The sequence below is a fragment of the Lissotriton vulgaris genome, chromosome 11 (assembly GCF_964263255.1).
Source record: "Lissotriton vulgaris chromosome 11, aLisVul1.2, whole genome shotgun sequence".
Lineage (NCBI taxonomy): Eukaryota > Metazoa > Chordata > Amphibia > Caudata > Salamandridae > Lissotriton > Lissotriton vulgaris.
Window position 1 is genome coordinate 566,829,089 of NC_141699.1, and position 26,020 is coordinate 566,855,108.

Sequence of the window (26,020 nt, forward strand, 5' to 3'; positions counted from 1 at the left end):
AGTAACTGAGCCATTATGCGAATTAATGCCATGCGCTATACGGAGTAGGAATGCTAAAGGTGGATGCAACTAGGTTATGAAAGCAACACAAAGCAATTGTTCAGTACAGATTAAACTAAAATTCATGAGCTCTGAAATAGAGATTAACTCTGTGTTTGTGAAGAAACTTTTAAGTGCAAAGACAACCAAATATTATAGTTATTTCCTTTCATGGATGATATACTTACCGAAACCATTAACAAATCATCATGTCACAACATGCTGTGAAGCGGCCCCTAAAGGAGTGTCGGGTATTTTACTTGCAAAGCTGTCCCCAAATGAAGCGACCTGCCACTAAAGCTGCGTGTAAGGGCTAAAACAACTCCTTAGACTGCCATCAGATGGAGCTCCAATGGAGAGCCAGGGTAGAGGTCAAGCTCAAGCTCCAAAAGTTATGGCTGAACCTGAAGCCCAAACACAAAAAAAAGTGCCCCCCTTCTCAGTCTACTTATAGTATAATCTCAACTAGGACCAAATAAACAAATTCAATAAACCTGGTCCGGTATATTTATTTATACCTTTTAGTCATATGATTGCATACAAAAAATTAGTTGTGATGGCAGAAAAATAATACACAATACAAAGATTTACGTACTGACTTACTCAATAAACAATAAACATGAAACGTATTACAAAAATATTCAAGCGAATAACATCAACAAAGCATCCAGCGAACAATACAAATTGCAGTTAATCAATTTTGCAATATATTAAACCATTTCCATAATCAAAAATTATTTTCCTTCAAACATCTGATTCATAACAAGAGCAACAATACATGTATCAATTTATCGAAAGAAACACTAGATGTTAAAGCTGGCTCTTGATGGATTTGCCGACGCGTTTCAAGTTCGGGCCATACATGCCCAAACCATCATCAGGGCTCTGTTATTGTTCTGTTATTTTTCTGTTAGGATGCAAAAAAACAAAGTTTTAATGGCAACCTAATGGCCTCTTATCTAAAAACACGCACCATTTGGATAAAATATAAATGTACCTGTGTGCTCCTATGTGGATAACCTGTGGAAACTTCAGTTAATGGACACAATCCTTTCTTCAGGTCTCAGGTGGAGCAACTTTTTTTTAAAATATGAAGGAAATCTACAAATGAACAATAAATCGTTCACAATTGTAGAAATAACTCATGGGACAGTGTGACAACTTGTTGGAATGTTTAGGGAATTCGTACCTTAATCAGAGCAGTCTTGCGATGCAAGAAGGGGCGGAGGAATCTCTGTTTCTTGTGTGCTTTAATCCTATTTAAATAACACATAACGTGCTTTTAGCAACCTTGTTATTTCAATAAAACTTAAGGCGCTATTTTAACATCATGTGCCCGTCATACCTGTCATGCATTCCACTGTAGTGGTCGCGGTCAGGTACTTCGTTTTTTCTCGATGGTGGCCACGTTCACCTGTTTAAACAATGCGATTGTCAGGGCACGGTTTATTTACAAAAACCGGGAAAGCAGTTCGTCTATCAATATTGTCAAGTTTCAAGGACTTTTGTACCTGTATTAATGTAAAACGAGGTGCCGCCTCTCGCCCCCGTCTGCCGCCCCGTCCGGGGCTGCACGGATACCGGGCTCATCTTTCTTTTACACTCGCGAGCTCCGATTATGCCACAATGTAGTCGTTCTCTAAAGAAAGAGAAACATAGTCTTAGATGGCTCGCGGTTTCGAGGCATACCTTAAACACAATTTGGGCAGTACTGCGCGTGTTTATCACAATACCTCGTAATGCGTTCTGCGTGGCCGGTGTTTCTCAATCACTCCTTACTCGTATGTAAAGCCGGTGGCCATTTTACCAGAGTATAAAACGGTACCGCTATTAGAATAGATGCATTATGGGAATTGGAGTGTTTCGGAGTTTTTGAGTGCATTGTGATTATTTTCGTGATTGGCAGGAGGTTATTTAGTATGCCCCATTATTGTTTGCGAAGGGGGAAGACAGGCATAACGATCATGAACAATTAAGGATTAATTCGCACAGTTTTGAGTCAAAAAGTAGAAAGTCAATGTTACTTTCAACTCATTACAGCCTAAGCACCTACAAGCGGGCAGTATGACTCCAAGTCTCACAGTCTTGACAATTCTGACATATTGTTTAAGCCAGTTGTTATACAGTTAAATTTCAAAATGAGGTATGCTTCTTTCTCAAGTAGCATCCTGTCAATGTCAGCGGGGCGCTGTATGTTGCTCATTGTGTGAAGTACAGACCATCTGAAGTCAGCAGATCACAAGGCACTAGAGACACTTTGCATGAATAGGTTACACTTGAGGCGCCTGAGCGACCATTACTGTCCTCAAATGCGTATACCGCTGCTGCATTCTTAAAACCGCCATCAGGATTTGATACTTCTGAAAAAGACAATATTGGTAAAAGATGAACTACATGGATAGAAACAAAAAGGTTATTTGACGTACAATCAAATAAAAACAGCTTTGAATGTCAAGTTTAATCTAGTGCCAAATGTAGATTATGAAAGATACATATTCAGTGAAGAATGCCAGAGATCAGGTGAAACCATCAATGAATTTATTGAGAGACTTGATGTTCTGATGAAGCACTGTAAGTTCAATTAATTTAATGATGGAGAAGCTACCCCCCTCAGATTTATCAATAGATGTCTGTCATCAACAAATACTGAAGGAGACTCTGAGCTAAGGCTGCTCGCGCTGAAGAGCTTGCTGATCGTCAAGCGACTGACATGGATGCTTGAGGTGCCCAAAAGTTCATCAGTCATGACCATAAACAGTAAACCAAAGTACATCTACTTGGGACACAAAGTTTCCACAGAAAAGAAAACCTGATACAACAGATGTGGACTGTTATTTCCTCACAAAGGTAAATGTCCCTCCAGTGAACAGATATGCATTGGGTGTGGTAAAGCAAACTATTTTGAGACAACTTGCAAGGCGAAGAGAAAACGAAGGGTATCACAGCTTGAAGACAAAATAGCTGATCAAACGCCACCTCAGTGACGTTTGACGTGCTCTCACAAGGCCAAGTGGTCAAACCAACTGAGGCAGGTCAACACCAAACAAAGTCAATCATCATCTAAATCATCTAAAAAATGTGTCTCAGTATCAAATTCCATTGAAAGTGACAGTGGCAATTGTGCAATGTTGATGTTTATTTAAAAAAAGGCATGCACATGTAGGACTAGTCAAATGTGAGGAAAAGTTAAAAGTTAAGAAAAATAGACATGAAAAAGCACCAAGGACATTCAAACATGTTCCGAAGATTACCCAAAGATAAATGGGTGTTCATTACCATTCATAATTGACACTTTTGTGTCGATAAATATCATGCCTAAGGAGATGCATCAAGAATTGTCTCCTTTGCCACAACTTATGATTTCAAAAGCTAAAGTCTACACATGGTCTGCCTCAGCACCCTTAAACAACATTGAACGCTCCACTGGTCCAACACCATGGGTTTCTCTCATTGTAGTAGTGCCTAAAAGAGACTGTGACGGTGCTGTACGCATAGGCATTGACAAGCATCCGGCCAACAAGGCGATTGAGCGAGCGTGACATCCAGGTCCACACATTGCTGATATGATAACTCAATTCAATTGTGTTGTTCTTCTCCCAACACAGGTTTAAATACAGGATATCGCCAATTGGAACTTGAAGAATAATTTAGGTACATTACAACCTTTTCTGGGCATAGTGGTCTGTTTCGCTATAATCAATTGTGTTTTGGTGTATCGTCTACTGTAGAGATTTTCCAATACGTCATTTGCCGTATCATACAGCCTGTAGTAAATGCATTTACCCTGGATTTTTAAAGCCACTCGGTAAGCACATGACCAAGCTCTCATGCAGGTATATCATTTGCTGAATGATGCAGGTTTAACTCTGAATGCTGACAAATGTGAATTCCACAAGAAAAGCTTGAAATTCTTTGGCCATGTCTTTTCCGATGGGGATATGAAACATTATCCAGCTAAAGTGTGGGCATTATCTACTGCAAAACCCCCACAGGATATTTCTATGTTATAATCTTTCCTTGGAATGGCCAGTTACTGTTCTAGATACAAACAAGATTTTGCTATGGTCAGTGCACCAATATATAGACTGATGAAAAAGAATGTGTCATTTAATTGGTCACATGAATGTGAGAAGAGCTTCCCAAAAAGTACCACTGAAATGGCCTACTTTGATGCCAAACTTCATACAGAGTTTGTAGTTGACATTAGCCCTGTCAGTTTGAGCGCAATCATGGCACAGCACAACAGACAGCCAACTGCATACACCAGTTAAAGCCTCTCACAAATGGAATGTGCTTATTCGCAACCAGAGAAAGTTTGGCAGTGGTCTGGGCTTGTGAATATTACCACATGTTCTTGTATAGAAAGCCTTTCACAGTAGTAACTGACCATCAAGCTGATGATATTTAGCAATCCCAAATTCAAAAGAATACTTTTATACAATTCTTCATCATCCAGGGAAAGATCAGAATCCTTCTGATTAGTTTTCAAGAGTGACATTGCAGTGCCCTCACACCCCATCTAAGACAGCAGAAGCCTACATCAATTTTATTGTAAAATTGAGCATGCCAGGTCTTAAGAACAAATTGTCACTACCACGAGCCAAGAAAGTGACATGTTGAAGTTAAGACATTATTGCTCTTCATTCGCTAATGACCGTGAGTATTTAAAGTTAAAAAGTGTAAGCGATGAACTATCAGTGACTCAAGAAGACCTCATCCTGCGAAGTACGCAAAATGTTATTCTAGAGAGTCCACAACAACAAGTGATGGACGCCTCCCATGAGGGACATCGAGGGATCGTTGCCACAAAGAGAGCTCCCAGAGGCAGAGGCTGGTTTCTTTACCTCGACAAAAGGGTTGAAAAAGAGCTAAAAGCCGGTTATGTATTCATCTCAAGTTATTCAACACCCTTTGAAAATGTCAGAATTGCCACATCATGCTTGGTAGAAAATTGCTGTTGATTTCTTTAGTCCTCTTGAGAATTGTGGTAAATTTAAATTACCTATACTTAATTTATGCGGTAAAGTTCAATAAGAATAACTCAGAAAAATAAGAGGCAAAATCCGTGATATTTGAGGTTTTCAAAAGGGGTTTTATTCCTTAAAAAGGAATGGGTATTTGGCTCGAGCCAAGGTGGCATACCATTCCGTCACCACGTAGGTTCGGGAAGGGACTGACAGACAATACTTTATTAACAATCATTCATATATATAGTCAATGCATTACAGTAAAGGCATATGCAGAAGGCGTAACAGCTGAGAGGAGAGATAAGAATACACATACGTAATGAAAAGGTGTTACAATAGGCGTGCATGAAGGCGTGTACTAGAAACATCATTAACATGATGTCACAAGTAGGTGGATCCATAAGAGAATCCTGCAGTGTCAGCAAAAATACATGGCAGGGATGCGCGCGCAGGCAGCATGACGTGTGATTGACGTGTAACTGGAGGGTGAAGGGGACTTGACATTTAGCCCTACATGAGAAGACAGAAGTCTGGGATGTCAGAACAACCTAATCCCAAATCGTATCTAATATCTTGTGTTTAAGGAACTACATTATCTGGAAGGAAAGGTCTCTCGGACAGAGGCTATTCTATACTGACTGTGAGTGCGTGTGTAAGCGTCTACGTGTCTGCATGAGATGCGAGGGGGCATGGGCCTTCCATGGTAACGGGAGCCATGAATTTCTTGCACAGAGACAGTGAGGCCGGGCCCTTTGCTCTGCAGCTGGAAGGATGTTTACTTGAACTACTAGACAGGAATGTATTTTCGAGGAGTGGAGCAGATAACTTGAAGGCTGAATACAGTCTTGGCAGGCCGGCAGGATGAGCCAGGCACCGCTAGCCGCGCAGGGAGTAAGCCAAAGGTCACGGGTACAGATGCAGGCCCAGGCTGAGGCATTCAGAGTCAGAAGGCAGGAAAAGGCTCGATGACAGAATTCAGGGCCTACTTCGCCAGAGCTGAAAAACCTGTAAAGTACACCACATAAAGACGTTGGCAAGGCATACTTAGGAACGGAATATTCGACCCATTCATGGTGGATCTGAAAGGGGACATGTTAACGTTGGACGCAAATGCATTTGCGTCTTCATAACTGGAAGTGGAGGGAACATACATGTACTTGTAACGCGTACACGGAGTCGTTGGGGTCTAAGATAGGGGACACAATTGATCATAAAAATTCATATTTCCTCATTCCCTCCTTGTCCCCTACGGACCCTTCATGATATATCGATCCTCATGAATCGATCAATCTGTTCACGTAACATCATTTGCTCTTCTTTCTTCTTTTCGCGTTTCGAATGGGGACTTGAATGTGGAATACATGATGTGGCACACAGGCCGCAAATCGCTGGCCCACACTGCAGACATAGGCAGCAACTAAATACTATAAGAAGGCCAATACCTAGGAAGGATAGGATCTTCCATCCCCAGGTGGTCAACGTTGTCCAGAACCAACCGGACCAAGTCCAGGTGCCGGGATTCTGATGTATCAAACTTGCAATCTTATGGAGACGTGTTATAGCTTTATATACTGTTGGCGCGTTTTCTGGAATGAAAACACAGCAGCTCGACCCGATGACCTTACAGGCTCCGCCCCTATCTGCTAGGATGACGTCAATGACAAGACGATTCTGAAGAACAACAACCCGCATAGCAGACTGCTCCTCTGTCAAGTTGCCTAGGGCGGAAGTAGTTTCATTCACTACTGCTTCGAGAGTTCTAGTTAATTTGCGTATCAGTTTACTATTAAAGACAGCACCTAAGTAGGGAAAGAAACCTTTATTGAAGTCTGTGTATTGCTCCCATGCCGTTTCAGTGTAGTCGACAATCGGGAGATCTCTTCGAAGTCTATTGTTTACTAGATTGGTATTTCTATGATAATCAGGAGGGGCTAGGAAAACAGGTGGCAGAAGGAATGCAATATAACAAGTACCATCCCAATCTAAAGGTAAGCGTATGTATGCGGTATGACCACAAACGAAGTAGGAATGACGAGTAGCTCTGAATGTAGACTTGCCTTGATCACTGAATTCGACCACAGTAGTACATTTACTATGACCTAAGTGTACTGAACCATTCTTTCTGATACATAATTCACCTGTGACTGGTAATACTGACATAGCAGGCAATACTGGTGCAGCTTCGGATTCAACTGTTAAAATCATGAGGTTAATTGTATAATTACCTAATCCATATACTTCATTTTCTAGATCAGTTCCTGTCCTGGTGGTAAGTCCCTCCTTATTAGGGTAGAAGGTTTTAAGCAAAACTAAGTTCAGGTTTCCCCAAACCCAATTTCCTTCATAAACTATAGTATCAGAATCTAAAGAATTAATCAGTCTAAACCATGCACCACATGAGCCATTGTGAGTGAACGGGTACGGAAAGAGGGGCAGAACTCCCTTGTATATCTGGTAGGGAGGGAGTCGGCCACATATCCAACAATTTGTAGCGTTGTTGGTCTGATGGGAGTGATGTAACATACTAATGAATGTGTTGTTGCGCAGCGCAAGTCTGTAAGACAATTCGTGTGGAGGTAATTCGCTAAAAGAATGTTCAGCAGTGACGTTGTAAGCAGATGGTGCACGCTTGAAAATAGGGTAATATATATGCAATAATATACTGGCAGCAATAATCAGCAGACTTAGGAAAAACATAATCAATAATGTCACTATACAGTGACTACGAAGTGATTTACAATATGCACGTTTCTTGAGCTGTATCTGTCTATCTCTCTCTTTATCTCGGTCTAGGGGATACATGTCAGAAACTAATTTAACCGATTCACCTAGAGGAGGACTTAAACAATTAAACTGTCTGACTTGCTAGACCGTAGTTTTAGTCTATATTCCTCGGAGGCGGTTTTCTCAACCAGGGGGAGTTTTGAATCAGTCTGTGGAGGAGGGCAGGGCTTAGAGTCCAAGTCCGAAGGAAGTCCGTGAAACTTCTTAATGTGGCTAGAGTGTAGCCACCCTTTTCTGCCCTCAACCTTCACAGCGGTCCTCGTCGTCAGAAGAACCAATTTCGGAGTTTGCCAGTGGGGCTCCAACGGACTTCTCCGGTCGAAGTTACGAACGAAGACAAAGTCGCCGGGGACCACTTCATGGGGCTTCACCTCGGTGTTGTCGGGAAAGGCTGCAGCTACCTGTGAACGACAAGATTGTAGTGCAGACATCAAGGAGGCAAGGTAATCTGTCAGCATAATACAGTCAACATCTGTGATTTTACGAGGTATAGGCGTCCCCCACATATTTGGCGGCCTACCAAAGACCACTTCATACGGGGATAGCCCGGTTCAAGAATGCGCTACCATCCTCATATAGAAAAGGGCAACTGGCAAGGCTACTATCCAGTCAACGCCTTTCTCTCTGCAGATTTTAGAAAGTCGGATTTTCAGAGTCTGATTATGACGCTCCACGAGACCTGCTGCCTCGGGATGCTGGGAATTTCCACTGATAGCCTAACAGAAGTGTAATGTGTTTCACTAGCTCGGATGAGAATGGCTGACCGTTATCTGAGTACACGATACGGGGCAAACCATACCGTGGGAAAAATTCACGAACCAGCTGCTTGGCAGTGGTCGGAGCAGTGTAATCTGGGACTGGATATGCTTCTGTCCATCGGGAAAGTGCACATACGACTACGAGGACATATTTGAATCCTCGACAACGTTCCATCTGGATATAATCCATCTGGAGGACTTCAAAAGGGTGATCGGGAGGCTGAAATCCACCTTGCTCTACGGGAATGCTTTTTCCTGGATTGAACTGACAACATATCATGCAAGTACGCACTATTTGTTTGGCAGCTGCTCGTAAGTTTTTATTGAACCATATATGTTGAATACTGTCTAGCATGGCTTTTTCTCCTAGGTGTGCTGGGCTATGTATCGTGTTAATGATGACTTGAACCATAGAGTCGGGGAGAAACCATATAGATTTTCCCTTCGTCATCCATCCCTGATCTGTTTGGATCCCTCCTAGTTCAGTCCATTTCTTGATTTCATCTGGTGTAGCATGTGTCTGTATGTCAATTACATCATGTGCGGGATCCCTGACTGTCATGCAGTGTGTCGATGTCGGAACTATTGTCTTTGTCAAGTTAGTTACATGAGTTCGATTCTGAGCAGTTTGTTTAGCTGTTCGATCTGCCAGGTCGTTACCCTGGGAAATGATATCGGTGACTTTTGTATGTGCTTTACACTTCATAATAGATATTGCAGTAGGCAGATGTATTGCATCTAACAGGGCTTGAATGAGGGGACCGTGTTGAATGTTGGCACCGTGAGAAGTTAAGTAACCTCTCTCTCGCCAGAGGACTCCGAAGTCGTGAACAACTCCGAATGCATAACGTGAATCAGTGTATACGTTAACTTTCTTATTTTTGGCTTGAATACAGGCTTGTGTCAGAGCGATGAGCTCTGCTGCTTGAGCTGACAGGGTGTCGATACAATTGGTTTCAATAACTTCGGTGTCTGTCGTGACTGCGTAGGCGGCCACTAATTCACCTGTACCTGTTCTCATACATGAACCATCCACATAAAGTGTCAGGTCTGGGTCTGGTAATGGAACGTCTGTCAAGTCTTGTCTGGGTTTTGTCGTAATAGTAATGACTTCAATGCAATCATGTGCCAATGGGTCTACGCCACTTAATGGCAAAAGTGTGGCAGGATTCAATGTACTACAGTGTCTGATTTCTATGTGTGGCTGAAACAATGTCAATTCATAACCTGTTAGTCTTGCTATAGTCAAGTGTTGGGTCTGTGTACGATTTAAAAGTACTTCCACGGAATGTGGAACTTGTACTGTCAATTGATGTCCTAGTACTATGGAATCGCTTTGTCTGATTGCTAAAGCTGTCGCTGCAACTGATTTCAAGCACGCAGGCAGAGCCTGGGCTACTGGATCTAATGTGCTAGAAAAGTAAGCACACGGTTTGTGTGAACCTGCTTGTTCCTGAGTGAGCACTGACAAAGCAGTGCCTTCACGTTCTGTGACAAAAAGTGTAAAAGGCTTACTGTAACATGGTGTTGCTAAAACTGGTGCTTGACATAAGGCTTTCTTTAAGTCTTCAAAAGCTTGTGTATGTTCTTGAGTCCAAGGGAGGACAGTCGATGTCGCTGCCTCCTGAGTTGTCAGCTGAATAAGTGGTTTTGCTAGGAATGCGTATTGGGGAATCCATTGTCTACAGTACGAAGTGAGGCCTATAAAGGCCCGCACCTCCTTTTGCGTCTTGGGTGGTGTCATGTTTACAATTAACTGGATGCGATCAGGTGTGAGCTGTCTCCCCACTTTGGACAGCAAGTGACCAAGGTACACAACTTGCTGAACACAGAATTGCAGCTTCGAAGGGGATACCTTGTGCCCCTTGTCAGCCAGAAAATTTAGAACCGTCAGTGATGCTTTTTCACATTCAGGTTCGCTTCGGGCGGTGATCAACAGATCATCGACATACTGAAGTAGGGCGGTGTTAACAGGCATGTGGATACTGTTGAGTTGTCTTTTCAGTGCTTGGCTATAGATGCTGGGGCTTTCTGTGAATCCTTGAGGTGCGCGTGCAAATTTGAAACTTCGTCCATTTAAACAGAATCCGAACAAGTATTGGCTTTCCGGATCGATTGGGACGCTAAAGAAGGCGTTCTTGAGGTCAATTACAGTAAAGAACGCTGCCTCTGGATCAATGGCTGTCAGTAATGAAGAGATATCTGGAACCACGGGATACTGTGGTACAATGCATTTATTCAATTCGCGCAGATCAATAACTAATTGATAAACTGGTGGTGCATTTGGATCAGTACGTTTAAGGACTGGAATAATAGGAGAATTACATACATTGGAGTCGGTTTCCACAACCACTCCTTGTGCAATGAGCTCGTCAATGATTTTCAGTAAAGCCACTACAGCATCTGGGGGTAACTTGTATTGTCTAATTCGTGGTAATACTACTCCTGCTTTGAGTGTGACTCGATATGGCGTGATGTGCATACAACCTACATCAGTGGGCCTTGTGCCCACAAATGTGCAGGGACATTCTGTAATCGGTGATCCATGTCTCTCAGTACATAATGACCTTTAAAATCTCACAAGAATAATCGTACTCCTTCCGGAGAACAGCATATTATAGCTCCTAGAGCTTTCAGTGTCTTTATACCTAGCAAGTTTTCCGGGCATGATTTTGTAAGCAATAAATCTGTAGTCCGTGTCAGAGGACCGACTGCAAGAGGAAGAGGTTGTGATACTTCGTTAATAATGGGTTTTCCTGAAAAACCAAGGGAAACATTCTGTGAGCCTGAGAGGGGTGCCCCTGGAACCTCATCATGACTAATCGTTGTACGGCTTGCCCCTGTATCAATTAAAAACTTTCTGTCTTTCCCTAATACTTGACTGTGTACATAAGGACCCTCTTGATCTACAGGAACCTCAATAAGAGGCAAGCCAAACTCCCTCTCTAGGCTGTTTCATGTGTATCGCTGGTAATCGGGGTAGTCATTTTGTGCATACTGGTACATCTGTTGTGTCGTGTTTTGTGTTGCGGCAATAGGCTGTTGCTGTGGTACTGCTACGGTCTGCTGTGAAGCTGGCATAGGTGGTATATGCTGTATATTCTGGGGTACTTGCTGTTGAGCTTGATCTTGTCTAGGTGGACGTGGTCTCTCCTTGGTCTTACCCGTGGAGATATTGTGTTTCAGAACTGCACAATCGTTTATATAATGACCTGGCTGTTTACAATAGTTACATACCCCTTTAACAGGAGCCGTTGAATTACTGGGCTGGGTCGCACCCTTCTTGTGACCGTCAGCTGGAACTGACTGAGCAACTAACATTTTCATTTTCGTGTCTTTCATACGTCTTTGTTCGTGTTCTTGTTCTTCTCTAATTCTATTCTGGTGATACTGTAACATTTGTAACATTTGTGAAGGAGTATTAGCTTGCCAAGTGCTTTCGACTTTCAGTACCCTGTTCTTGACCTGGGGCAGGGAATTCTCGACTAATTTCGTTACAAAAAGATGTGGGTACGACTCGCTACTTGCTTTCAGGCCGCTATTAATACCAAAACATTTTTCAAATCGGGAATAAAAATCACTAGTGTCTTCATCGTGTTTCTGTTTACAGGCTGAGATAGCATCCCAGTCCTCCTTTTTAGTTGCTAATAAACGTGGCAATACTTGTACTAATAATCCTGGTAACGCTTTAACTTTGTCTCCAAGCCCTAGGCCTGGAACTCAGGTATTTTCTTCGTTTTCTAATGCAGTCCAATCAATCTTTGCATTTCCCACTTTCCATTCTTTTTCTTTGAGTTTCTCGTAAATACCAGCAGGCAGTAGTACTTTCAATATTTTCATAAGGTCTGGATAAGTGTAATCACCCATGAGTAACATGTCTTTTATTTCACGGTGAAAACCTGCGGGATCTTTGTCATGGCTAGGCACTAATTTTTTCATTTCCAATAATTCCATTTTAGTTATGGGCGTGTACACAAACACGCGTCTAAGTGTATTATCAGTATTCTGGACTGGGTGCACCTCCCGTAACGGATTCTGTCTGTCTATGTAATACATTTTTCTTTCCATGGAGTGTGTTGAATCAGATTGTGGACATAGGAAGGCACTATATCTGTGCCGATGTTCTAGAATAACTTTAATTAGATCGGTACCTAAACCTCTCCATTTATTCATGAGTAGTTCTGCTAATATATCAGGCAGGGGACCTGGATCGGAATGTTGGCTTCTATATAATAAGAGCAGGTGTTGTATCATGTATGTACCAGCTAAACGCTGTTCGCTTGGTGTCATATTCAAAAATGTGTGTGCTAACGCATCATCACTATATTTCTCAGGGTTGTCAGCCCATTGTACTGCTGACCTAGCTAATTCCTGTTCATCCATAGAATCGAGTACATGGTACCCCATTCGTTCTCGAAGTCTGTTATCTGTGGCTTGAAATAAGTGTTCAGGAGTTCTCGGATTACACATGGCTTCCTGAAAAATTCTTTTACTTTCTGGACGTACTGGACGCGTTGAATTATTATAGGGTCTTCCCTTACCTACATAAGCTATCGTTTCTCTAACTGGTAATTGTGCTTGTCCTGTCGCCGTTTCTGGTGGGTCCTCCTCCCCTGAGGATTCAAACTTGTCTGATTCTATTTCTGGTTCTAACTGTCTTTTTTCATGTATTTTTATTACTGCGCTTCTGATTCTTTGGTACATGTTTTTTATACAACTCTGTTTATCATGTTTCCCATCGGCTATATTCTGACCCCATTTATTGAGTGCTGTCATCTCTTCCTGGTCTACACCAGGCCTATCTTGTTCTCTTATTAGGCAGTTTATGAAAAACCGTAATAACTTGGCTTGAGTGTCAACTTTCTGGTGAGCCATGGCCTGGCCAATACTTTCAGGGCCTTCCCCCGTTTGAACAAAATGATATATTCTGTCTAGATGATCAACCATTCTTGGTAGTAACAATAAAAAGTTGGTAACTCGTCGTAATCGTATTGATGCGAGCATCATTCTGTCATAATTTTTACCGGGTACTGGATCATATCTACAGTCTGAGAGACGTTCTTTATATATGTCAAAATCGGCTGTTTGAGGTGTACGTTGTAGTGCTAAATCCCTATAAGTCCACCGATGTGTTGGTGGTGGGGTTTGGAAACCTGTCTGGAAACCTGTCGCCCCTCCCGAGGTGCCAGGACCAAAAGGATTTGACGGGTGTATGATCGGAAGAATAGGTGCAGGAAGGGTTGGGGGAACAGGTGCAGGGGGCGGAACGGGAGAAGGAGTTCGTTGCGGAGGTGGGAGTATACTATCTCGGGGTCGAGCGCCGCCAGTAGGGGGTGTGTGCGGCGGTACGGTATTAACATATTCGGGGGCTACATCGTCTAGATAGGAAGAAAGGAAAATATCCTTTGCGGTTTTCTGATGCATTTTAGTCGGGAGCAATGGAGGTGGCAGATCCTTTGGTACTTCCGGGGTGGCCTTAGGTAAACCCTCGGCCAGCAGAGGATACATACCATTCATAAGGGTGTTTCGTTGTCTATCTACTTGTTCTAATTTTACTCGGATACCTTCCTCAACTAATACGTTTTCTCAGGCTTTTTCTGAATCCTCTCTACTTTTCTCTTCTTTTCTGTGTGCTTTTTCTGTACGCCTATGCGATTCTTTACGCCATAGTTCAATGGCATCTTTCTGTGACTGTCTGGCTTTCTTTTTCCATAATGCTTCTTCTACTCTCATGATGCAATCTGCATCCCATGTCCCAGCAGCGGGCCATCTCTGATTCTCTGCTAGATCCTTGGTGTAGTCCACCCATAAATCAAGATATAAAACGGCATCTAGGCCATGTTTGTGGTACATAAAGTACCCTGGAGTGTCCCTAGGTGGAATGGGAACAGCTTCCTCGAGTATCCCTTTTCTAGTTTTTATCTGTCTTAATTTGGAGAATAACGGCATCTTAAAACTCAGACTACTTGGTCCCTACTTAGATATGAACACAATTAACACAATAATCACAATAATGAAGATCGAACAATCACTCATACTACGACATTTTGAAAACACATTAAAACATTTTAAAACGAACAACAATGATTAGAATAAAACTAGCTAACTGCATGATACTAGATGTACTGCTAAACAGTACAGATACACTGCTAAACAGTGCAGACAGGATATACTGCTAAAACAGTACAGATACACTGCTAAACAGTGCAGACCAGGTCTGTGTACCCAAACCCGTCTTGACCGGCACAAATTAATGCGCACGTCTAGATGCGTCCCCAGCAATGGTACTCACCGGGAAGCACGGAACGGAAGGCCTCGGATACTGGACTGGACTGGACCGTACTCGACTCGTGACGCAGATACTTCGGAACTTCGGAACCTGGTGGGCCTCTGTATACCTCGGATCTTGCTCTCTCAGCTAGGCTCTGGTCGGGATCCTCCGCACTCCTCACCGCCTCGTCTGGGTGTTGATCGCAGCCTCAGTCACCTCCATTGGCCTGAGGGAGATACAGGAAATCCTGCGGGTACGCGTAGTTGTCCGTCCGGCTGTGGCAGGGGGCTAGGCCTGCAATGCACCTCCGGCGCGTGAGATGGGGGAGGGGTCCCTGTTCGGGCGCCAATTATGTGGTAAATTTAAATTACCTATACTTAATTTATGCGGTAAAGTTCAATAAGAATAACTCAGAAAAATAAGAGGCAAAATCCGTGATATTTGAGGTTTTCAAAAGGAGTTTTATTCCTTAAAAAGGAATGGGTATTTGGCTCGAGCCAAGGTGGCATACCATTCCGTCACCACGTAGGTTCGGGAAGGGACTGACAGACAATACTTTATTGACAATCATTCATATATATAGTCAATGCATTACAGTAAAGGCATATGCAGAAGGCGTAACAGCTGAGAGGAGAGATAAGAATACACATACGTAATGAAAAGGTGTTACAATAGGCGTGCATGAAGGCGTGTACTAGAAACGTCATTAACATGATGTCACAAGTAGGTGGATCCATAAGAGAATCCTGCAGTGTCAGCAAAAATACATGGCAGGGATGCGCGCGCAGGCAGCATGACGTGTGATTGACGTGTAACTGGAGGGTGAAGGGGACTTGACATTTAGCCCTACATGAGGAGACAGAAGTCTGGGATGTCAGAACAACCTAATCCCAAATCGTATCTAATATCTTGTGTTTAAGGAACTACATTATCTGGAAGGAAAGGTCTCTCGGACAGAGGCTATTCTATACTGACTGTGAGTGCGTGTGTAAGCGTCTACGTGTCTGCATGAGATGCGAGGGGGCATGGGCCTTCCATGGTAACGGGAGCCATGAATTTCTTGCACAGAGACAGTGAGGCCGGGCCCTTTGCTCTGCAGCTGGAAGGATGTTTACTTGAACTACTAGACAGGAATGTATTTTCGAGGAGTGGAGCAGATAACTTGAAGGCTGAATACAGTCTTGGCAGGCCGGCAGGATGAGCCAGGCACCGCTAGCCGCGCAGGGAGTAAGCCAAAGGTCACGGGTACAGATGCAGGCCCAGGCTGAGGCATTCAGAGTCAGAAGGCAGGAAAAGGCTCGATGACAGAATTCAGGGCCTACTTCGCCAGAGTTGAAAAACGTGTAAAGTACACCACATAAAGACGTTGGCAAGGCATACTTAGGAACGGAATATTCGACCCATTCATGGTGGTTCTGAAAGGGGACATGTTAACGTTGGACGCAAATGCATTTACGTCTTCATAACTGGAAGTGGAGGGAACATACATGTACTTGTAACGCGTACACGGAGTCGTTGGGGTCTAAGATAGGGGACACAATTGATCATAAAAATTCATATTTCCTCAGAATGGACATCCTCTACTAGTCGTTTTTGAGGAATACTCCTGTTTTCCATTGGTTAAAGACCTTTCATCCATTACACATGAAAAGGTTATTCAAAGATTAGATGGAATATTTGCAACATGGACTGTACCTGCAATCTTAAAATCTGAATACATCCGACCCTTTAACATTCGAGAATTTAAAGCCTTTCTAAATAACCTCAATAAAAACCATCAGAAAAGCCCTCTTCTTTGTTCCCAGGCCAATGGCCTGGTAGAACGGTTCATGAGTACTCTGAAGAAAGCTGTTCAGCAAGCTGCAGTGGAGAAGCTCAACCTTAAAGTTGTTTTGAACACTTCTCTTCGAGCTTACAATTCGACCCATCACTCAACGACCGAGGAAAGCCCTGTAACTCTAATGTTTGGAAGAGCCGTGACGATCAAGCTGCCCCAAAGGACCAACCTCTGATCCAGGACTGAGGAAAACATTCATACTAAGGACTTTGTTCACAAATAAAATATGAAAATACATGCTGACAAACGAAGTCATGTCAAATATGTCACCTTTACAAGAGGAGATTAAGTGTTTGTCAGACAACCTAGAAAAAGAAAGCCTGATGCTCCTTTTAAGGCTGAAATATTTGCTATCACTAACACCAAAGGACACATGGTGACTGCCCAGGGTTCTGGGAAGTCCTTTATGAAAGATTCCTCTCACTTTCGACATGTGGCCCATCACTCACCAAATATCGATGTCAATGTAGAGATTCGGTCCAGACAGACTGTTGAAGATTCCACCTCACCTGTGCAGATCATGGACACTATGACTACCAGCTCCTAGTTTCCAATGACCCAATCAAGATGTGTGGATCCGGCATTACCAAGATTAATTGAAGCATTATAACTGCATCTATACCATTTGATCCTCTGTGTGTTTATTAATGTTTTATTTGTATATTTATTTATCTATTTTGAAAAGTTGTTACTTTTTAATTAACAAAGCAGGAAATGTAGTGTCTTTTATATAAAAAACGCAGGAACTCTTTTGGTACCCACTGTACACTGTAGGCCTGTGACGTAAGCATTGGAGGGATGAGTTGAAGGCAGGCTTTGAATATTGAGTTCTGACTTACACACAGCAGAATACATAAAGACGTGTAAAAATACTCTCCATGTGTACCTGGGCTGGTAGGATGCTAAACATGGCATTACCACATATTGGCTACGAGTATTATGCAAGAAATGCTTTCTCTAATTAATGTTGTCTTACTATTTTTAGAGCCAATGAAGAAATAGCTCAGGTGCGTACAAAAGCAAAGTCTGAGAGTGCTGCTCTTCATGCTGGTCTTCGGAAAGAACAGATGAAAGTTGACTCATTGGAAAGAGCCCTGCAGCAAAAGGTAATTGTTTTAGTTTTATTTCATAGTCATGGCTATCAACATTGTAAAGACCAACATCATTTCATTTTAACTCTCCGATGTCGTCTCTAATTGACCTACATAGCATTTGTGCTGTTAGGCCAACACTCCTTTAACCAGTTGCAAATGGTCCTCACAGCTGAACTTCTTCTTACTGGATTTCTTAATTTGAAATGTGTATTATTCCATTTCCATAGTACTGTGCCTGCTACCACTATGTAAGACTTCTTAAATAAATGAATACTTGATGGGAAGGGGCCTAATACAGACTACAGGTGGAGTCACAAAGAGAAGCTGAGATCTTTGGTCTATGTATGTGTACTTCCCTCGATGCCTTTGCAGTTACGCTATTGCCTAAACTGAACTGAGCCATGTATATGCATTAGCTGACTATGCGTGCAGTACAGCTGGATTAAATAGTCCTTATCCTATAGCAGAAATCAATTTAGGAACAAAGACAAACTTATCTTTCTCCATCATACACTTACTATATTCGATTTTAAAATCTATAACTTTACATAGAAAGCTCTACATCGCAAGCATTCTGCATTTGCAGATAATCAGTAAGGTAGCCAGTCCACGGTGCAAGGTGTCAAGGGCCTTTAATTATGAATCTTCACTGTATATCATTGTACCTACAAAGAGAAAATAATTTTGGTTGCACACATGATTGTTCATTTCCTTGGTAATCCTTTTGAGATTAATGTACAAATGGAGTCCCCCAACACCTCTGCTACCATGAGCTTGGTGCCTACTAGGCGACCAAACAAAAGTTGGATGTGGGTTTGAGATAATCTGCCGTACATCACTGTGACTCATCTGTGTAGTGGAGCCAGTCTACAGAAGCCTGACACTTCTGTGTTGAACATCTTCAGATGTTTTTCTCAAAGAGTCTTTACAGTTTTCACAGTAACAAATGTAAGGCTCGCCAAACTGAAAGCAAATCTGTAGTGGAGGGCTGTCTGTACTGAACAGCCTTGGGATCTACTGAGAAATCAAGGAAAACATTGCTGTGTGCTTAGGTTTCTTACATCTTTTCAGATCGAATTAGGCTCCTACAGCTCACAGAAGGATCAGTCCTACCTGTCACTCAGGGATTTCCCTCTACCCAGGTTTCTAGTAGTCTTATAAGATGCAGCACTGGTGGTGGAACACCCCAGAAGCACAAGTTGACCATGCCAGATGAAAGAAGTACAGCAGCGAGATTTAAATTGCCTTGAAAACAAATTCTCATAGGATATCTGTCCCATCACCCAAAACAATGACAGAAGTTGGTTACTCTCGACGGTAGCATATTGGCAGATACAAGCATGATGACTATTCCTTTGGTGCAGGAGAGCCACCATTAAACAAATGAGAAATCAAGTGGGCAGATTCACTCCTCACATACTATTTCCATGACACTCCTTTACTTTGTGAATCACAGTCCTCAGAAAACCTGTTGACTCTCCATATAGATATAGACCCAAATAAGATGTCCCCAAGTGGACCTGTCAACACTTAGATTGAGGCTGTCAATTGTAGGATGTAAGTAAAATGCAGTGCCTCGCATTGTTCAGGGCATTCCGAGGTAGGTAACTAGTCGATCGATGCATCAATCCGAAAAAATAAAATGCCATGACCTTATGGTAATGTTTAATATGTTTCCCTTCCTTGTCTTAATAAACTCTAGTTCCGATCTCTGCACATGACCCTAATTAATAATCCAGCCATTTACTCTGCAGAATCCTTGGTTAATCACAATGTTGCACTTAATAACAGACGCAAAGCAAGCTGGGTACCAGTTCCTCTGTCAAACCTCATGTGGGCATTCACCACAGGATTGTAACTTACAAGTTAAATTTTTCCTGTCTGTATGTAAACACTTTCCTACAAAAAAATCATATGCCCTAGTCCCTCGAACCATCCCCTAATCTCACTCTGCAGAGATAATTAAATGCGCCCACGGTCTGTCCACTAAATGTCCTTGCCACTGAAATTAGAAAGCGGATAAGCAATAAGTGATGGATTTCTAATTGGCTTGGAATTCAGTATGTGGTGCTAACTAGGCAATATTGCCTACCCTTACGGGTGCTAACAGATATTAATTACCCTCCCTGCAATTATGCACCATAGATGAGGGAGCATATTGACACGAAAGTGCAATTAACTGCTGTTATTGCCCATCAGGTAAGGGCAATATGTCTATTAGCATAACTCCCTGCCCCCCCTCCCCCCCTCCAAAATAAAAGTGGAGGAGGAGAAGGCTCTGTGAAAAGAGCTCATGAGAATTGGGAAAGAGGCAGAGGTGAACCTCAGGGATGCATCCACATGGCGAGGAAGGCAGGAGACCGCTTCCAGCCTCAGGGGTTATTTCTCAATAGCTCCCTGTAAATCACAGCTCCACCTGAATGATGTTAGCTGGATGCAAGCTTTGAGCTATGGGGGGAGGTGGAGAGAAGCTGAGGTGCAAGTTTCATGAACACGCTGAAGGTGCTGGGGGCTGACAGCAATGGGATGTTTCCCAGAACAGGCCTAAATAAGTGTGTAAAGCTCACCAAGGCAGCATTCTGACCGTTCGCAGTGTTCCAATTCACATGCTAATTGATGATGTGTTTATTTAATTGGATTTTTTTGGGGGGGAATTCCAAGATGCCAGTGGAGGCTGGCATGGCTCGCAGATGGCAAGGCGGGCAGGGGTAGGTAGCTGTGGGGGGCAATAAAAAATAGATAAACCTACATTGAGGCGGGGTCCCGTGTCTCTGCTCCTGCTCTCCTGCCTCTGCAGGAACAGGAAGCAGGCGGCCAGGCTCCCTCCCCTAAGCCAATCATAACGCTGCAATGCAGCATTGTGATTGGTCTGAGCCCCGTGACACGGTGCTCAGCCAGGGGCTGGAGCGGTGGGCATGTTCTCCATGCAGGCTGAATTACAGGGAAAGTGCGCATGACTGGTTTGGGTGGCCCGAGAGGGCCGACCAAACAGTCATTGCGCACTTAGGAGTGGGCAGACCACTCCTCCCTGCTCCGAGAGCAGAGCAGCTCCTCCCATCTGCCTGCAAAGCAGCAGGACACAAAGTATAAAATGATAACTCTCAAGTTATTATCATTTCATGTTTCTACTTGGCACTGCTTAAAAGCAGTGGGGCAACTCTCCTCCGCCATAGCGGAGGAGTCGCTACTGCAAGATGCAAACGTAGATGTGATGCTGGACTGTGAGCACTGTTGTGCTGGAGGTGTGTTCTCTCGTCGTATCTTTGTCCTCCATGTAATACAGCTAACATGATCGTTCTTATTGTCCACAGTTTTCTTGCTTCTACCATCAGGCCACAGAGGAGGATGTTTTTTTTTTTAACTTAGAGCATTGTACTGTTGTATTTTGCATCCCTTTGTATGAGAGAAGGCTTTATGTATTCAATCATTTTTTTTTCCAGAATCAAGAGATTGAAGAATTGACGAAGATCTGTGATGAACTGATCTCCAAAATGGGAAGGAGTGACTGAAGCCTCGAGCTTGTGTTGGAATGCTAGACAACTGACTAACTGACTCAAGCACGTTGATTTCTCTAGGAATCCTTTTTCACTAGCAGTATCTAGCCAGGTCTCCTTCCCCTGTGCTGCCCGCACAGCTTTACGCAAAGCACCTTCAATCCCATGGATATAGGAAAAATGGCACAGTGGCTTGTTTACATGCCTATGGCTTTCTCTCTCAGTGCTCAAGTGATCGTACAATGTGTGCTGCTTGCGCATCTTTGACGTCATCTATTTCTTTTATTCACACCTGTTGGCCAAACAAAACAAGAAGTTGGTCTGGAAAAATTGATGGGGAACGCTAAGATAATTATATCCACACTTTATTCCCATTTTTAATAACATGTCAGCATCCTATGTGCTAATTAGGTGGTGGTGTTATTTATGAAGTTAATAATGTGTCACAGGAGAAATACACTGGATAAAAAAAACACCTATTTAAAAATACGAAGTGAGCCCGAAACCAAAAAGTTATTGAAACTAAAAGAGCGGGTGGCTTTTGTGCTGTGAGACTTTGGTGCGTTGTATAAATTAAGGTGACAGAATTTTTTTTTTTAAATGTCTGAAGGGATTCTCTTCACAAAGCTGACTCAAAGTAATCTGTGCACTTAAAAACAATCCCAAAATTAGCTTTGTTTTGCTGGGACTGAAGGCCATGACTCACTATCGATTAGCGATCAGTGAATTCTGTCATGTAATTGAGTTTCCGTGCAGTTTTCTGATAAGAAGCCTGCAGGATATAGCTGAATTTGTTCTCGAGAAAAAAACCTAAACTGGGAGGTAAAGATATTAACATGCCATGAGAGAATATGTGAGAGACCTGTGTGAGAAACTCTAGTAGCTAAAATGTCCATTGGCAGACCACTCCTAAATCGGATATTTTACTGTAATTCCGGGCATATTTGTTGATTGAGGCATGCCAGTTCTATATGAAGGATTCTTTGCAAGCTGTGGAATTTCTGTTGTGTAAAACATCAGAAGAGCCTAATATCTGATTTTTGCATTTTCTTCTGTTGGCTTGATTTGATCAGGGTGCTTTGACGCCAAAGCTTTGGTGCCTTCCACAGCAACATGAGAACACCTTAGTCTGGAGACGAGCTGAGAGTGGTGGTCCACCAGGAACTGGTCTGTGAAGGACCACATGGATGGCTACTGGTGAATTTTTTTAACGCACCCACATTTATAGCCATTTGTGTTATGACAGTCTGCTTGTGTTATGTATGGAACCATGGTACCAATATGATGCTATGTTAGTGAACATTGTGGTAAATACTGAGCAGCTTAAAGAAGTGAATTTTCATTCAACTCAGTGAGGGGCTGACTGGTATCAGTAACATATATAGACCCTCCAGCAGCTCTGTGGGTTCACTCGGCAAAGTTCTGGCAACTAAATGCTATTCTTGCTTGAGAAGTGCACTTGTACAGAATTTCTATTTTATAAATTTGTGGTGTTGCCCTTCAGTTGTGTGCCAAGCTGATGTACTGTGGTATTGACGGAAAATGCCGTCATTGTGTTGCCAAATGCCAAGAAAGCCTGTGTCATGATGTACTGTAAATAGAAAGTAACTTGATTTTTCTTTGTTATTTTGCATGCGAGGCTGTCATGATTACATTGCATAATGTCCGCTCAAGCATACACATTTGCACATTGCAGTGTTTGCATCTTACTGGTCTGCAGTTGATCATTGTGTTTGACCAACGTCTGTACAATTCAAAGTCTATTCCTTCATGTTTGTGTTTTACAGAGTATCCATTAATTTTGACTCATACGAAGGGCCTGTTTCAAAAATGAGTTCATTGCATATTTATAGTTTGATTTTTGAAGAGCTTTTGTTATGAGAGTTTGTAGAAGTGTTCAGGATTCCGGTGATGTTACTTGTGATCGCTGCATATATTTTTAACAGTTGGATGTTTGTAAAAATGCATATTCTGCCCTTTTAGATTAATCTGTTCCTACTCTGTAAGTTTTGCACACTTTGGCCTTCGTTACATCTAGCCAGGAGTAATCCCTGTTATTTATGTGAGGGTTCTGTTAATTCGGGGGGAGCGTACATAATAGGGGATACACGTTTTGGAGCAACAACGTGTGGGGATCCGTGATGCCCCATTCCTGCATGTTTTACCAGGTTTTTCGCATGAATATTTTGGATGGTGGAACAGATTTATAATGAAAGTGGTCCTCTGAAAACCTTTTACTGGTCCCATTGGAATTAACCACCACTTGTAGTGAGGACCTTAAAGAAGTTTTGTGTATGGGGCTTAAGGTGTTGAATATCACTGTCAAAAACTTAGACAACTGATGAAAGAGGAAATCGCCAAGGGCAGAAATAGATGAACTTGGTTGGCACTTTTGGAAGGTGCTGGATAGGAGATATATATTTATACGAGGAAAGCAGGATTCCAAAGACTTAGATTTTGTCCATATCATATGAATGTCTGGTGTGCGCGTGTATGGTGTGAGTGTATTTCTGATGTGCATGCCTGAGTATTCTAGACAGGTCAGTAAATGCAAACAGTTGTCAGTCTACTCGTCAGTCATCTTTTTAATGACTGCTTGTGCCATTGCTAGATTACATATCAGAGTTCTTTATACAAACACCCAGCAAACAAGCTGGTGGATGCATCTGGTAAGTGGGGATCTTGCAAGCTGCCCTCCAAGACCTAGCAGAAATATCTAGGCCACGACTGGAAGATGGTGAAAGAAAAGACCCCATTTAAGTTTCTCTGTTCGCCCTTTAATTACATACAGATGTGCCTAAAACCTCATCTGTACCTGTAAGAGATGCTGTTAGAATGTGTGTGTGCTTTTCCAGAAGTGAAACTGGAACGTCCCATTAAAATAACTATTCTTGGGATAGTAAGCGTTATAAATAGAAATACGTGTAATTTATAAAAGGAGTAAGGGGGCTTTGTATTTATATTTAATACCGAAGGATCCCCCAAAGAACCTGTTCGAGAACTTCCATAATTTTTTTAATGAAAAGATTTGTTATTTTGGTACATGAAAAATGCTGTTTTCAGATTTATTTATCTTAACTAAAAGTCATTTATGCTTCTGTTCACCATTGAGAATGCAATGCTGTTTAGTGACACAGAAACTGCTTGATTACAAAATGGCAGCCATGTTTAACCAGCATTAGAGGTTAGGTGAGATTGTACTGCAGCAGCCATTGTTTACTTGTTAAAACTTGTTCCGCTGCACAGCACTATGCACCTAGTAATATCTTCCCAGTCCAAAGCATTATTAAATGCATAAGCATGGTAGAGTATATGCATTAGTGTTGTGATGTCGAAGGCATTCTTACATCAATCACACAGCTATCTATTTTACTGAGCTAGAATAACCCTTAAAGACTGCATTAATGTTCCTTCACTTCTTGCATTTGTGGTGAAGCATATGTTAAGCTCAGGCTGCTGTCATTGGTTTGCAGTCATCTTTTTCGTGCCTATTTGCCAAACGGAATACTGTGATTTTAATTTACTGAACTTATAACACATATGTTCAACATAATTCTTTTAATTGGGAACACGGAATTGAAGCTTCTTCAGTTTCAGTTTAAACCAACTTTATAGGATGTACTTTCAGTAATGGCTGAAGAGAAACGAATGTATGAGGTATTTTTCGGTAAAATACCCGTCTCCATACATTTGATGCATTGAATCCTGGGAAACTTTCCAACCGCTGAGCATATTACATAATGGAGTGTCTTTGAGTGTGTGAAAGGGAGGGAACAGCTACAGCTGAAAGATATATCAACCACACTTCATCCCTAGTCCCTCAACCACTACCCAAAGGACAGGTCAACATTTTTGTAGTTTCCGTCCAAGTCTTGTCGTCATGGATTATTGTGGTAACAGACATGCAATATTTTCCCCTAGCTATGTTGTATGTTCTACTGTTAAAGCACGATTTTCAAACCAGCAACAGGTATGATGTTCCTATTCTATCAGTACACAGATGTTGTCACCACATGGAACGATGAATTATTGATCCTTATTATGGCCACTAAAATGTCAGAGTGATCACCAGCTGGTGGATTATGTGTGACCCTCAAGTCTGCCTTAACACCTTGGCTGCTTGAGATATCTCCATGCTGTGCTGATGGTCAATAGAAACGGGTGTGGTCATGACGAGCTGAGCTCGTCATGAGCACACGAGCAGTGTGCCTCATGATGAGCTGAGCTGGTCATGAGCATGGAAGGGGTTAATGTGCATCTGATTAGAAGCCTCTCCAGACCTCTTCCCAGCATATGTTGTTATGACTAACAGTCTACCAGAAGGCCATATTCTGTTTAAGTGAAATTCGGCAGATGCTGTCACATTTTGCACTTGTTGGTAGTAAGATTGTGAGTACCACCGGAGTCTATAAAGGTCACCATTACATCTTATGTATGCAGTTTGTGAGACTACATCATCAAATGTTGGGATTCCTCCAGCCTGCAGCTGGGTGATCTAACCCTAATAACACAAGGAGAATCTAAATATTCATCAGTTCAGAGGTATGTATTTTTAAAGTACTCGTTCCACGTGGCACCTTTCAAAAGATGAATATAAATATGTTATCAGTGGGAAAACTGTTAAGGGTAATACAAGGAGGTCCATCTCGTGCACCATGAAACACATTATGAACTCAGATGCTGGTATTCCGAAGATGTCTATCCGAACAGTACCTCACATGGAACTCATTCAGAAAGAGAGACCTGAGTTAGAGGACTCTGCCATCTACTTAACAT

At 42.4% G+C, this 26,020-nt stretch overlaps 1 protein-coding gene across 5 annotated transcripts in view; it reads left to right on the forward strand.

Moving 5' to 3' along the window:
* The window catches only part of TACC1 (transforming acidic coiled-coil containing protein 1), a 622,141-nt gene extending 600,310 nt beyond the window's left edge, over nt 1-21,831 (forward strand). For all 5 annotated transcript variants that reach the window (XM_086943657.1, XM_086943659.1, XM_086943655.1 and 2 more), the window contains 2 exons: nt 17,642-17,762; nt 21,191-21,831. In XM_086943657.1, the coding sequence (XP_086799783.1) occupies nt 17,642-17,762; nt 21,191-21,259 (190 nt within the window). In that variant the 3' untranslated portion in view covers nt 21,260-21,831. The remainder of the gene's footprint in view (nt 1-17,641; nt 17,763-21,190) is intronic.
* The last annotated feature ends 4,189 nt before the right edge of the window (nt 21,832-26,020 follow it).